Source organism: Aotus nancymaae, unplaced genomic scaffold (assembly GCF_030222135.1).
Source record: "Aotus nancymaae isolate 86718 unplaced genomic scaffold, 86718_ANA_hifiasm-v0.15.2.pri h1tg000041l, whole genome shotgun sequence".
In the NCBI taxonomy this organism is placed as follows: Eukaryota; Metazoa; Chordata; class Mammalia; order Primates; family Aotidae; genus Aotus; species Aotus nancymaae.
Window position 1 is genome coordinate 27,521,686 of NW_026988455.1, and position 13,583 is coordinate 27,535,268.

The 13,583-nt window shown below is 38.8% G+C and overlaps 1 protein-coding gene across 7 annotated transcripts in view; it reads left to right on the forward strand.

The window, feature by feature from the left end:
* The window catches only part of TUT7 (terminal uridylyl transferase 7), a 67,274-nt gene that overhangs the window by 31,414 nt on the left and 22,277 nt on the right, over nt 1-13,583 (forward strand). For all 7 annotated transcript variants that reach the window (XM_012463667.2, XM_012463706.2, XM_064361610.1 and 4 more), the window contains exons 15-18: nt 2,077-2,163; nt 2,686-2,786; nt 4,479-4,536; nt 10,681-10,784. In XM_012463667.2, the coding sequence (XP_012319090.2) occupies nt 2,077-2,163; nt 2,686-2,786; nt 4,479-4,536; nt 10,681-10,784 (350 nt within the window). The remainder of the gene's footprint in view (nt 1-2,076; nt 2,164-2,685; nt 2,787-4,478; nt 4,537-10,680; nt 10,785-13,583) is intronic.

Consider the following 13,583-nt stretch of genomic DNA (forward strand, 5'->3'; position numbering starts at 1 on the left):
TACCAATCAGCAGGTTTCATTTTTTTAGAGGTTGGTGGGGAGACAGGGTCTTTCTCTGTCCCCCAGGATGGAATGCAGTAGCAGGGTATCAGCTGATCACAGCCTCTAACTCCTGGGTTCAAGCAATTTTTCTGCTTCAGCCACCTGAGTAGCTGGTATTAGAGGCATGCATCACCATAACCCAGCTAGTTCTTGTATTTTTTGTAGATATGGGGTTTCATCATATTGGCCAAGCTGGTCTCGAACTCCTGACCTCAAGTGTTTCACCCAGCTCAGTCTCCTAAAGAGCTGGGATTACAGGCTTGAGCCACCGTGCCTGGCCAGCAGGTTTCTTTTTAAAGCCTAGTATTAATATCTTTCCCCATTTCAATTTTCCATTACTCTACCAAGAAAGATTTTTCTGTGTGTGACGAAGTCTAGCTCTGTCACCCAGGCTGGAGTGCAGCGGTGAGATCTCAGCTCACTGCAACCTCTGCCTCCTGGGTTCAAGCAATCCTCCCGCCTCCGCCTCCTGAGTAGCTGGGATTACAGTCATGCGCCATCATGTCAGGCTAATTTTTTTTTTTTTTTTTTGCATTTTTAATAAAGATGGGGTTTTACCATGTTGGCCAGGCTAGTGTCAAACTCCTGACCTCCAGTGATTCCCTTGCCTTGACCTCCCAAAGTACTGGGATTATAGGTGTGAGCCAAAGCGCCCCGCCAAAAATTAAAATTTGAGTTACTTGAAGCCTGGACACACTTTCATGGCCAGCTGGGCTATGTAAAGGTTGGTGGTGTTATCCTTCCTGCTGTGTAAGCAGATCCAGGCCCCAGAAAGATGGGACCAGGTTATATAACTGTTTTTGAAAAGTTTGCTACAAAAATGGATGGACTGTTAGAAGCCAGGGTATAAAGTAAGGATGATAGTAAGGGAGGGACATTTTCTTCCAGAAAAAAAGATATTTTCTGAAGAGTCTCAGTTCATAATTTTTCCAAAATGGTTGGGAGAGGGTAAAATCTCAATATGAATTTCAAAGTACTGTCTCTTTGAGGGGCCGAAAGTTGCCTTGCTGAGGCTCTTTTAAGTCTTAAAACTAGAGTACTAGCAATTCCCAAATGGTATCCTTTGAAATGTTTTTCTACATGCAGTTAATATTTCATCACCAGAAGTATACCCGGGCCAAGTAGGGAATAATGCTACACACTCCCTTCTCTCTTAGGGACAGTCAATCTCCTTTAGAGATTTCCAGGACATATTAGCATAATAAAGGTATCTGAGAAATATTATTTCTAAAATTTGAACATAGAATACTTTTCAAGTAACACTAAATAATAGCCTACATAACAACCCTTTAGGAACATGAGTTTGGGGAAGCATTGGTGTAGAGAGGCTTAAAGTTTTACAAAAAGAAAACATTTAAAGGGGAGATGTTCAGCTGCTTAAAATAAAGGAACTTGTTTCACGTGACTTCATCATAAGGTGTTCATCTGTGCCAGAAGGCACATTTTCTTAACCAGTGCTTTTTTTTTTTTTTTGAAACATTTTTTGGGTATTATGAGCTATGAAAAAAACCTAGGTTCTCCTTAGGGAAAAAAATACATGCAAAGTTCACAAACTTTTAAATTCATACTTTTGTGGGGTGATGATCCCTGAAGGCCCTTTCTGTAATGCTGGTGTCTTTCGGGAAATCCAAGTGCAGATCCCCTGTTTAAATTATTTTCCATTTCAAGAGCACTTCTTAGAGTCTTAAAAAAGGACATTTTAAATTTTACATTGCCGTTACAAAAATTAGCCAGGCATGGTGGTACATGCCTGTAGTCTTAGCTACTGGGGAGGCTGAGGTGGGAGGATGGCTTGAGCCTGGAAGGCAGAGGTTGCAGTAAGTTAAGATTGCACCACTGTACTACAGCCTGGCCGACAGAGCCAGACCTTGTGTCAAAAATAAATAAATAAATTTTACCTTGTTAATGAACTGTCTACTGAGAAGACACAATAGTTTAGGAATTTTTGAATTTAAGTTTATAAGTTTTATTTTCTAAAAATTAAAAAGTGTCAACAGTCTTATTTTCTTAATATATCTATTTATTTTTAAACAGAGGATTTTTCTCCAACAATTATAGAAGATCAGGCTCGTGAACATATTCGGCAAAACCTAGAAAGTTTCATAAGACAGGACTTTCCAGGTAAATTATTTGTTTTTTATTTTTAAGAAAAGTTGTGTGACCTTTCTTCCAAATGAGTTCATGTGTTATGAGCACACTGATTTTGAGAATCAGGGTTTCCATTGTTTTGCGATATACCCAGCATGGTCCTTGGTCTGCCCAATCCTCGTTTACCAACAGAAATAGTGTAGGGTTTATTCTAGCAAGTGCCATAAATGAGTTTCATGTAATACTATGTTTAGAGTCAAAGTTAAGCTTACATTATTAAACGTGTTGAGGTGATCTAACATTTTCCTTGAAATGTCTTTGCATTTCAGAATAAAGTAGCACTGGTAATCCTTCTTGCCATATACAGCTTATATGTAAAAGAAACTTTGAAAAAAAGATTTTAGAATAAATGACCAGTTAATCAGAGAACATAAGTATGAGATAAATATAGGATAGTTAAACAACTGGGTATCTTTGCTTCATGAGAGGGCCATTTTGATCAAAAATTAAATGTACTCAGGTAATTAGTTATTACTTTTCATATATCCCTAACAGGAACTAAATTGAGCCTGTTTGGCTCCTCCAAAAATGGATTTGGGTTCAAACAGAGTGACCTTGACGTCTGTATGACAATTAATGGACTTGAAACTGCTGAGGTACAGTGACCACATAAAACTTCCATTTGCTGTGGCAGTGTGATTTGACCAATCTAGACTGACATTACAGCTTGGTATTTTCCAAATTTATCAGGGCATACCCTATGGAGTGTGCTGTTTGGCATAGTCTCTGGCCAAATACATTAAATAGCTTAGAAAGGTTGTGAGGAATGTGAGGAGTAGAGAGGTTGTACTTTCACCCTGTAGCAAAAAGTGGATTGGAAAGTGATGCCTGGGAATTCTACATAGCCAAACCAGCCTCTCCAGTGTCTCATTGGCTTGGCTACTGTGCCAACTTGGATCACACACCCACATAAGGTTATCTGTAAAGTTTTTTTACCAGATGGGTGGTGTGGTAAATGATAAGAGTACTAACCTTATAGTCCAGAGACCTGGATTTGAGATAAACTTGGTTTCATCAGTAACTAAACATGTGGTCTTTGGTAAATAATCAATAAAGTTTAATACCTGTTCCTCCTGCCTCCACTGATTTTTGTATACATTATCATGGATCATGTATGTCAGGAGTCAGCAAATAGTGGCCTTTGGGCTAAATTCAGCCCCCCACTGCCTGTTTTTGTAAATAAAGTTGTATTGGAACAGAATCATACCTACTCACTTATGTAATGCCTATGGCCGCTTTCGCTCTGTAAGCGCAGAATTTAGTGGTTGTAAGAGACCATATGGCGCGCAAAGGAAAACAAGCTTGCCAGCCCCTGGGTTATCTGAAGGCATTTATAAAATATAAAATACCATATCAAAGTATAAAGTCTGGGAAGTGCTGAGTCCCTATTCCTTATAAATCTTGACAGCAGTCCAAATGCTAGATATCTACATGAATGATGCTGCTGTTGCTGACGACCTTTTTGTACCTTTTCTTGTTTCAAGTCTTTATGTTTTGAGGATATACCTGATTTGGGAAAATAGTCAAAAGTGATCTAGCCTGAATTTGAATAAAGTATATAAGCAAGATTGGCCCAACATATGGAATGACCCTATCATACATCCTCAAGGTTTTTTTTTTTATTTTTTTTAGTTGGCTTATAAACTCTTTTTGAGGGCATTTCTAAACTAACATTCCAAATATGTTCTGGGATTTTTATAACCATCAAACAGTCCTGTGTTGATAGAGTCAGCCCAAATGTTTTTAAGAATGATTTATTTGAAATACTATTCATATTTGCTGTATGACTTTAGTTTTATACATTATAATTCTGGCTAGTCCTATCAGGAAATAATTTGAGCTTAATCACTCTCCACAGCAATTCATCAACTCCTAAACTATAATGAAGCTCTACTTAGAATAAATAAGCTGGAGCACAGAAGCCTCCTTTTATATAGTCTGGGACATGGGGTATTTCTGAGAGACATAATTATGTGGAGGGGAAGTAATGAAGGTCCTCACTATGGTTCAGACGTTTTTGGAAGCCCTGGGTCCATAGGCTTCATGACTGATTTTAGCCTTTGTTGCACACCCAAAAACAATTAGGATATATTGGGTGTTCAGTGGTTTTTGTACCCTCAGGATATTTCCTGTGAATACTGACTCTGATACCCAACTAGAAAGGAAAAATATACAGAGAGGCTGACTTGAAATTAATTTCATTATTTCTGAAGGTAATGTAAACTATAGCCAGTTTCAGAACCTGTCTTCCAGTTTTTATTAAGTTCTTTGTACCTTCTTTGTTGCAGGGATTAGACTGTGTCAGAACTATTGAAGAATTAGCACGAGTCCTCAGAAAACATTCAGGTACCTCTGTAAACTTTTTCTAAAAATATTTTTGACTTTTTAATTAGTGTTTTGTATAGTCTTCCCTCTGTATCCATGGGGTGTTAGTTCCAGGCACACTCCTCATCCCTCTCCTCTCCCCTCCCCAGTAGATAAAAAAATCCTTAGATGCTCAAGTTCCTTATATAAAATAACATAGTATTTGCATATAACCTATATACATCCTTCCATATACTTTTAGTCATCTCTAAATTATATCTAATACAGTGTAAATGCTATGTAAATAGTTGTTATACTGTATTTTTTATTTGTATTTTTTTTTATTGTTGTATTGTTAGTTTTTTATTAGTTGCTTTTTTCCCTCAAATATTTTTGGTTTGTGTTTGGTTAAATATGGGGATGCAGGACCCACAGACAAGAAGGGCCAATTGTACTTAGAGTTTACTAATGCCATGAAGCAGTGTAATGGCTCATTTATAGAATAATTGTAATATTAATGTCTTTTTAAAATCTTGTATGCTTAAGTATGAAAGACTGAGGAATTGGTAATAATTTATGGGTATATTGTTGCCTACCTCAGTTTTATTTCAAGACAAAGCCTACACCAGACAGTCAAGAAAGTCTGTAAATTATTTTCTTTTATCGGTATTGTGTAAGTCAAAGTGTAGGAGTTGCTAATGGTGTGAAGTGTCAGGAAGGGAAAGCACTCTGGACTGGGCATGTGGGTGAATTGCCTGTTCTGCTCAAGAAGCTGTATATGACCCTAAACAAGTCCTTCACTTGAAGTGATCGATTTCTTTTTTTTTTCTATTTTCATTTTTTTTTTTAAGAAATGGGGTCATGCTAGGTTGTCCAGGCTAGTCTCTGAACTCTTGGGCTAAGGTGATCCTCCTGCCTTGGCCTCCCAAAGTGCTGGGAGTGTAGGTGTGAGCCACCATGCCTGGACTGATCTCTTTTTTCATTGATAAATTGAGAAAATTAGCCTGGGTAATTTCTAGAGTATTTACAGCTATAAAATATATAGATTTTTTAAGCCATGGACAGAATTGAAATGCTGTTAACATACCCTTTTGTTGCCATGGCAGCTATGGATACTGTTAACAATGAAAAATCTTCCTTTAAAATGTAGTTCAGCAAACTTCTGTGCCAAGAGCTGAGAATGAGGGTGAACAATATACGGCCCCCGTCCTCAGGAAACTTAAAATCCATGGTCTTTCCATGAAAAGCTTTTGTACATTTCAGTTAAGAACAGACTTTTAAGTCACAGCATGAATGTGCACACACACCTAGACGTACACATACGTACACACCTAGAGTGCCCTTTTTCTTTGCATTTTTTTTCCAGGAGTTAATAAAGTACATATCATGTTATTTAAATAACACAAGGGAAAAAAAATCTTAATTTTGGTTTATTCCCAACAAAAGTTAACCTAAAGTATACAGAGATTGGGTTGGGCTTTGTGTTCTTAAATGTGCATTGATTTGTTCACAGAGGGCAGAAAACAATATAAAAAAAGAAGTGCATTGATACACTTTTCTTTGGTCATTGAAATAAACATTTCCCTAACTTAGGAATTCCACCTCTAAAGGTCACATGTTTTGTTTTGTTTTGTTTTGAAGGTTGTGCAAAGAAACTAAAGTACTGAGTTACCATGACTATTAATTTTGATTTTTTTATTTTTTATTTTTTTTTGAGCCAGAGTCTCGCTCCGTGGCCCAGGCTGGAGTTCAGTGGCACGATGTTGGCTCACTGCAACCTCCACCTCCCAGGTTCAAATGATTCTCTTGCCTCAGCCTCCCAAGTAGCTGAGACTACAGGCTCATGCCACCACACCTAGCTAATTTTTTGTATTTTTAATAGAAACAGGTTTTACCATGTTAGCCAGGATGGTCTTAAGCTCCTGAACTCTTGATCCGTCCGCCTTGGCCTCCCAAAGTGCTGGGATTACAGGTGTTAGCCACTGTGCCCGATCAACTATTAATTTTTTAGCACTTATCTAGACTTTAACTTTGTGTTTTGAAATAATTTCAGATTTAAAGGAAAGCCCCAAAAGTTGCATAAAGAGCTCCACATATAGCTTTTATTCAGATCTACCAATTAACATTTTCCATATTTGATTCATCATTCCATCTTTTGCTTGCTCTCCATTTCTTCCTGTACCATTTGAGATTAAGCTGTAGACATTATGTCCTTTCCCCTAAATACCTCAGTATATATTTCCTAAGAAGGAACCATGTTAAAAACAAATCATTTTTAGACTAGAAATGACTTAGGCACACAGATGATTATAATAATAATGGAATGCAGATTGCATGGAACAAGAATTTCATAACAGCTAGAGGGCTATGTTTAAAACTTAGTATCTTTAAAAGCAGTCTCCCCAGGTATTTTTATTGAGTGCCTCCTATTTGCACAGCACTGTGTTGGGCACTTAGGGATGGTGGAAAAATTAAAAATGTATAGGTTTTTCTTTTGAAACCTTCCATATTTTAAGAGGTAAAATAATCTCCCAAACTACGTAACAATGTAAGGTAGTATTCAGTTTAAATAACTTCTGAGAAGAGAGAATATGGGAACGGGTTGCACAGGGAAGGCTGATGGAAGAGATGGACTTGCTGTGATCTCAGGTGACGGTGAATACAATTTGAAAAGGATGGCAAAAGAAGGCATTTCTAAGTACATAGAAGTGAATATGATACTTACTGTGGGATATTTTGGAGAGCAGTAAGAAGATTGGTACATTTGGAGATTTTCAAATGGGAAATATTAGAAGATAAGGTCAAGTCTGTAAATATTTGGAAGTTACTGAAGTTTCTTCAGGAGGGAAAAGACCCAATAAAAGCATAACATAAGGTTTTTAGGCAGCTGGTGTGGTCTCTGTTAGGGAAAGTTTAATCTAGACAACAGGGTAGCAGGACTTCAGCCAGGCTGTCATTGGTACTAACAGGAAAAAGATACGAGAGATTCCAAGTGGGGAAATTTCCTGGATTTTGTACCTACAAGTAGGAAGGAAGGCCAGTATGTATTTCAGAAGGTCAAAGGTATTTGAGAACTAGGAATGTTTGCAGAGAACACCTGTGTGGAAATGTTTAGTTTGCCATGAATATATAATCTCAAAGAGTTAACATTCCAGAAAGCAATTAGAAATATGGGGTTGTCAGTCCGAATTGAAGATGAAAATAAAACAGTTTTTTGCATTGAAAGCCTTGAGGAAAAAGAGAGAGATTGAGAGAGAGACTAGACAGAAATGAAGAAAAGGAACTGGAATGATATGCTGTGAATAAATCCTAGACTTTGTAGTGTTGTAAGGGTCAACAGTGTCAAATTCCAGAATGGGAACGATGTGAAGAAAAAGGCATCTGTCTAATTTAGAGGCAGGATAACAAAGTAGTAGGCGGAGGTTCTGGAATCAGACTCTGGTTTTAAATTCTGTCTCCCACTTGCTGGCTCTGCAATGCCAGAAAGTCATTCAGCTTCATAACAAGCACTCAGTTCCTCATCTCTAAAGTGGAAATAACAATTCTATGGCATTTAAGATTAAGAAAGATAATACATTAAAGTACAAGGCCTAGCATATTCTAAGTATTCAGTAAAATGAGCTTCCTTGCCCCCTTTCCCCATCAAATTAAGTTCCATTTCCTCTGTCTGCCACAAAGACCTTTTTTTCCTGAAATGTCTTCTATCTACTTATTTTGTCATGTGTTCTATGATATGATCACTATGTATCTACTTTCTAGATATCACCACTTAGCTCTCTCAGAAGAAACTCAAACTCTGACATCTCAGAATGAGCTTATCTTTCACTTTAACACTTCCCTTCTGTAGCAACCAACTCCATTAATCTGCCCTTCCTTCTGAATCCTCTTTCATGGTTGTTGATATTGGCATCCCTGGAATCAACAAACAGATGAAATGATAATTAGCCTGACCCAGACTAGGTTGAGAGTCAGTCAGTCTTACCTAGATTTGAATTCCAGCTCCATAATTTGCCAGCTGCATATTCCTAAGCTAGTGAATTTTTCTGGGTCTCTGTTTCCTCATCTGTAAGACGAGGATGATAAAGCTAAGGAGGTAATGTTTATAAAGGACTCTTCACATACCCCTATCACACATTAGGTGCTCAGGAAGTCGTAGCTCTTACTGTTAAAGGATCCTCCCTTATTACCCCTAGCTCCCCATCCAGTTATAGATGCTCTCAAACATGCCTTGCTTCTTCTGTGTATCCCCATACCACCATGAGAGTTCACGCCCCGTTATTTTTTCATAGATGCTCTCAAACATGCCTTGCTTCTTCTGTGTATCCCCATACCACCATGAGAGTTCACGCCCCGTTATTTTTTCATAAGTGGTCACCCTGCCTCTATTCCTGGTGCCACCAGTCAATCCACTGCCGGGGGCATTGTCTAACTAGATGTAGTCAGTGATTCCTCCCGACTTAGACCAGTTCATTGGCTCCTCTTTGATTCTAAGAATAATTCTTAGCAAAATGTGTATGTTCTCTAGTTGGGTTCTTCCCAGTTTCTCCATCTTCTATGCCTCATATTCCATTCTCTCAAGTTCATTCTATAACCTACACAATTCTCTGGAACCTCCTAAACATATCGTTCTGTTGGAGGCATCTATGCTTTCTGTGTACAGTTTGCCTTGCCTGGTAAATTCCCTCAACTGCCACTATTTTTGCTGGTTGGTCTCCCTCTTTTTCAAAGCTTAGCTCAGGCAATTTCCTTTCTTCTATTGAAGTTGATTCCTTTCTATTACCTTCATAACTTCAAAACTTCTAGCTCTAAGGTGAGTTATTTGTTTTGAGGATGATTGTCCCATAGGCTGTTCTCCAAATTAGATATAGTCGCATGGGAAGAATAGGTAGGAACGACATAGTTCAGACTCTGTAGTAGGTTCCTCTGTTTTGGTATTTGTCTGACGGACAACCACATCTACATGCATGTACACATGTAGGGTCCAGCCCTACAGGGTCCTATGAATCCCTCTCTATTGATGTGGAGACAAGAAACTGGAAGTAAAGATACAAGACACACAGATCAAGAGAAAGAGAATTTGGGCCCAGGGGTCCACTGCCAAGCAAGGCACGGAGTCCGGCAGTGGCCCCGAGTGCCTGGATACTCTGACTTTTATTGAGGACAAAGCAAGGGGCGGGGTAGGTAGGGTGAGTCATTGGTGGTCAGTGATAGGGTCAAGTAAATCACGTGTCTTGGAGATAGGGGCCCAGGACTTTCAAGTAGCTGAGTCGAGGGAAGGAGCATAATGTGTCAGCACTTTTTTCATTAAGAAAGAACAAAGACTTTAAGATTTATGTTACTATTACTGATTCTGTCTTCTAAGAAAAAGAGGAACCAGGTGCAGAAGCGGAACATCAATGTAGACATGGAACGTGACCACTGAAGCGCAGCACCACATAGAGACAGTTAAGCCCCTGGATGTCTAGGCCTCCCTGACAGTCGTCAGGCCTACCACAAGTGTTTGCAGGAGTGGAGTTTTCTCCTAACTCCTCTGAGGAAGGAGGTATCTTGGATGTCTCCTTCCACAGCTAGCTAAACAGTGGGTGCTTTCTCAGCGCTGGCACTGCTGCACACCCAAGATGCCCTCCAGCAGCCATTACACGGGTGTGACAGAGGGCTTAGAGCATCTTGCCTTAGGGTCACTTCTTTCACAGTGTCACCTTAGGTTCACACTTCACAACCCAAGAAACATTAGCAAAGTTAAAAGGTTATACTGAGTATATATATCTAGGTATCTATATCAATGATTACTTATGAATAATTATGTGATTATATTTCTAATTCTTTTCTATTTCATTATTTACATGGGAACAGGCTGCGGCTTTAGGCCCTTGCCTTGGCATTTGCGGGATCTCCCCCTGACATACACACACGCACATGTGTACATTTATGATCCAGTAAGTTCCTGAAGGGGAGTGACTGTTTGATTCTTGTAGTTCTAATATCAATGTGTTTAATAAATGTAAACTTTGCCTGACTAATCTTCCCAGATGTTTGTTAATAACAGAATTTTTTCACTAGTCCTAATGAAGGCAGTGAAACAGGCCAAAGTTAGATTTACACCTTTTTATACTGGAACATTAAAAAAAGAGTTACTTACATCCCCGGGTGCTGAATTTAATGATAACATTTTATTTCCCAACTTAGGTCTGAGAAACATCTTACCTATTACAACAGCAAAGGTACCAATTGTGAAGTTCTTCCATTTGAGAAGTGGTCTGGAAGTAGATATCAGTTTGTATAACACATTGGTAAGATTTTCTTCAGGCTTTTTGTTCAGAGAGATTAAGGGAACAAATATCTTACCTTGCAAAAACCTCAAATTAAGCAAGCCATTCATTTTGTCTTAGTCAATCTTTCAAGGGTTATTATGCTTGCTTGCTGTGAACCTGGCCATGTTCTGAGGCTGAGGATTCACAGATAATTCAGATACATTTCAGGGGTTTATAGGACCTCTCTGGACCCTGAGGGGTGTTTGTGCAGAGAGATATTATATCTACTGAAAGGGAACTGATAGTTATTTCACCAGTCCTTATTTTCTTGATGTTCAGACCAAGGACATAAAAGCCATGAAGTCAGATGTTACTTATACTTCTTTATTATTGTCTAGTAAATTAATGAAGATTGTCTTTAAGGGGAAAAAAAGGTTAATTTCAGTTGAAATGTCTTCTGCCTAAAATGAATCACACTGTAAACCTATTTAGCATATTCCAGCTTAAAAGCTTTTCATCTAGGCTTGCATGGTGGCTCATACTTGTAATCTCAGCACTTTGGGAGGCTGACGGGGGAGGATCACTTGAGCCCAGAAGTTTATGACCAGCTTGGGCAACATAGTGAGATCGCATCTCCATTATTTAAAACTACAGCGAGAGAGATCCAAGATGGCTGATCACTAGTAGCTCGGGATCATAGCTCCCAGTGAAAGCACAGAGAACGAGAGGACGCCACACTTTCAGACAAATTTTTGTTGCTCACGGGCCAAGAGATTTCCAGTGGAGGAGCCCCACGGGTCGCCAGGGCGACTCTTGTGGCCGGCGCGGCGGTTTTGCTGGTGCCTCAGCGCGGCAGTTCTTGGTGCAGAGTCCGGAGATTCCCGGGCAGAAAAGCACCATCAATCTTAACACCACTGTTTTGGCTGGCGCAGTGGATTTCTCAGATTTCAGCGCTGGGAATCAACAAGTTAGACGTCCGCTCAGAGACCTAGTTAGAAAGTCGGTAATTACAAAGACGACAGAGGGATAAATATATAATGAAGGGAAGAAACCAGCCTAAAAAGGCAGAGAATACTCAAAATCGGAATGCCTCTCCCTCTACAGGGGATCGCAGTTCCTCATCAGCAACGGAACAAGGCTTAATGGAGAGCGAGTGTGTTCCATTATCAGAAGCAGGTTTCAAAAGGTGGGTGATAAGAAACTTCTGTGAATTAAAAGAAATTGTTCTAACCCAATGCAAAGAAACTTAAGAACCTTGAAAAAAGGTTTGATGAAATGCTAACGAGAATGGACAATTTAGAGAGGAATATAAGTGAATTGATGGAGCTGAAAAAAACAACACGAGAACTTCGCGAAGTATGCACAAGTTTAAACAGTCGAATTGATCAAGCAGAAGAAAGGATATCAGAAGTCGAGGACCAGCTCAGTGAAATGAAATGAGAAGACAATATTGGAGAAAAAAGGATAAAAAGGAATGAGCAAAGTCTCCAGGAAATATGGGACTATGTGAAAAGACCTAATTTATGTTTGCTAGGTGTACCTGAATGTGATGAAGAGAATGAATCCAAGTTGGAAAATACTCTTCAGGATATCATTCAGGAAAACTTTCCCAACCTAGCAAGGCAGGGTAATATTCAACTCCAGGTAATACAGAGAACACCACAAAGATATTCTTCAAGAAGACCAACCCCAAGGCACATAATCGCCAGATTTATTAGGGTTGAAATGAAGGAGAAAATACTAAGGGCAGCCAGAGAGAAAGGTCAGGTTACCCACAAAGGGAAACCTATCAGACTTACAGCAGATCTCTCAGCAGAAACCCTACAAGCCAGAAAAGAGTGGGGACCAATATTTAACATCCTTAAAGAAAAGAACTTTCAACCCAGAATTTCATATCCAGCCAAATTAAGCTTTACAAGCAAAGGAAAAATTAAATATTTTACGAACAAGCAAGTACTTAGAGATTTCACCACCACCAGGCCTGCTTTACAAGAGCTTCTGAAAGAAGCACTATACATATAAAGGAACAACCAATATCAGCCTTTCCAAAAATATATCAAAAAGCAAAGAGCATCAACACAATGAAAAATTTACACCAACTAATGGGCAAAACAGCCAGCTAGCATCAAATGGCAGTATTAAACTCATATATATTCAAATTGGACAAAAAGCCAAAACCCATTGGTATGCTGCATCCAGACACATCTCACATGCAACGATACACAAAGACTCAAAACAAAGGGATGGAGGAAGATTTACCAACCAAACACAGAGTAAAAATAAACAAATAAATAAAAAGTAGGAGATGCAATTCTCGCCTCTGATAAAGTAGACTTTAAAGCAACAAAGATCAAAAGAGGCAAAGAAGGACATTACATAATGGCAAAAGGATCAATGTAACAAGAAGAGCTAACGATTCTACAGATCAACGAGACAGAAAATTAACAAGGACATCCAGGACTTGAACTCAGACCCGGAACAAGTAAACTTAATAAACATTTATAGAACTCTCCACTTATAATACACAAAACACACATTACCACCTCACACCTATTCCAAAAGTGACTACATAATTGGAAGTAAATCACTCCTCAGTAATCGCATAGCATTTCATAAGTTTAAATGAAATATTGGTTGGCTGCTTGTTTGTTATTTTCTTCCCTTATTCCTTCCTGTCTACATCATTAAGTATAATTATTGGTATAAAAGAGGTTTTCAATACCCATTTCTAAACAGCATTCTAGCCTGGGCAAGAAAGCAATACTCCCATTCTCTCTCTCTCTTTCTCTTCCTTTTTCTTCCTCTTCTTCATTCTTTTTTTTTCTTTCTTCCTTTTAA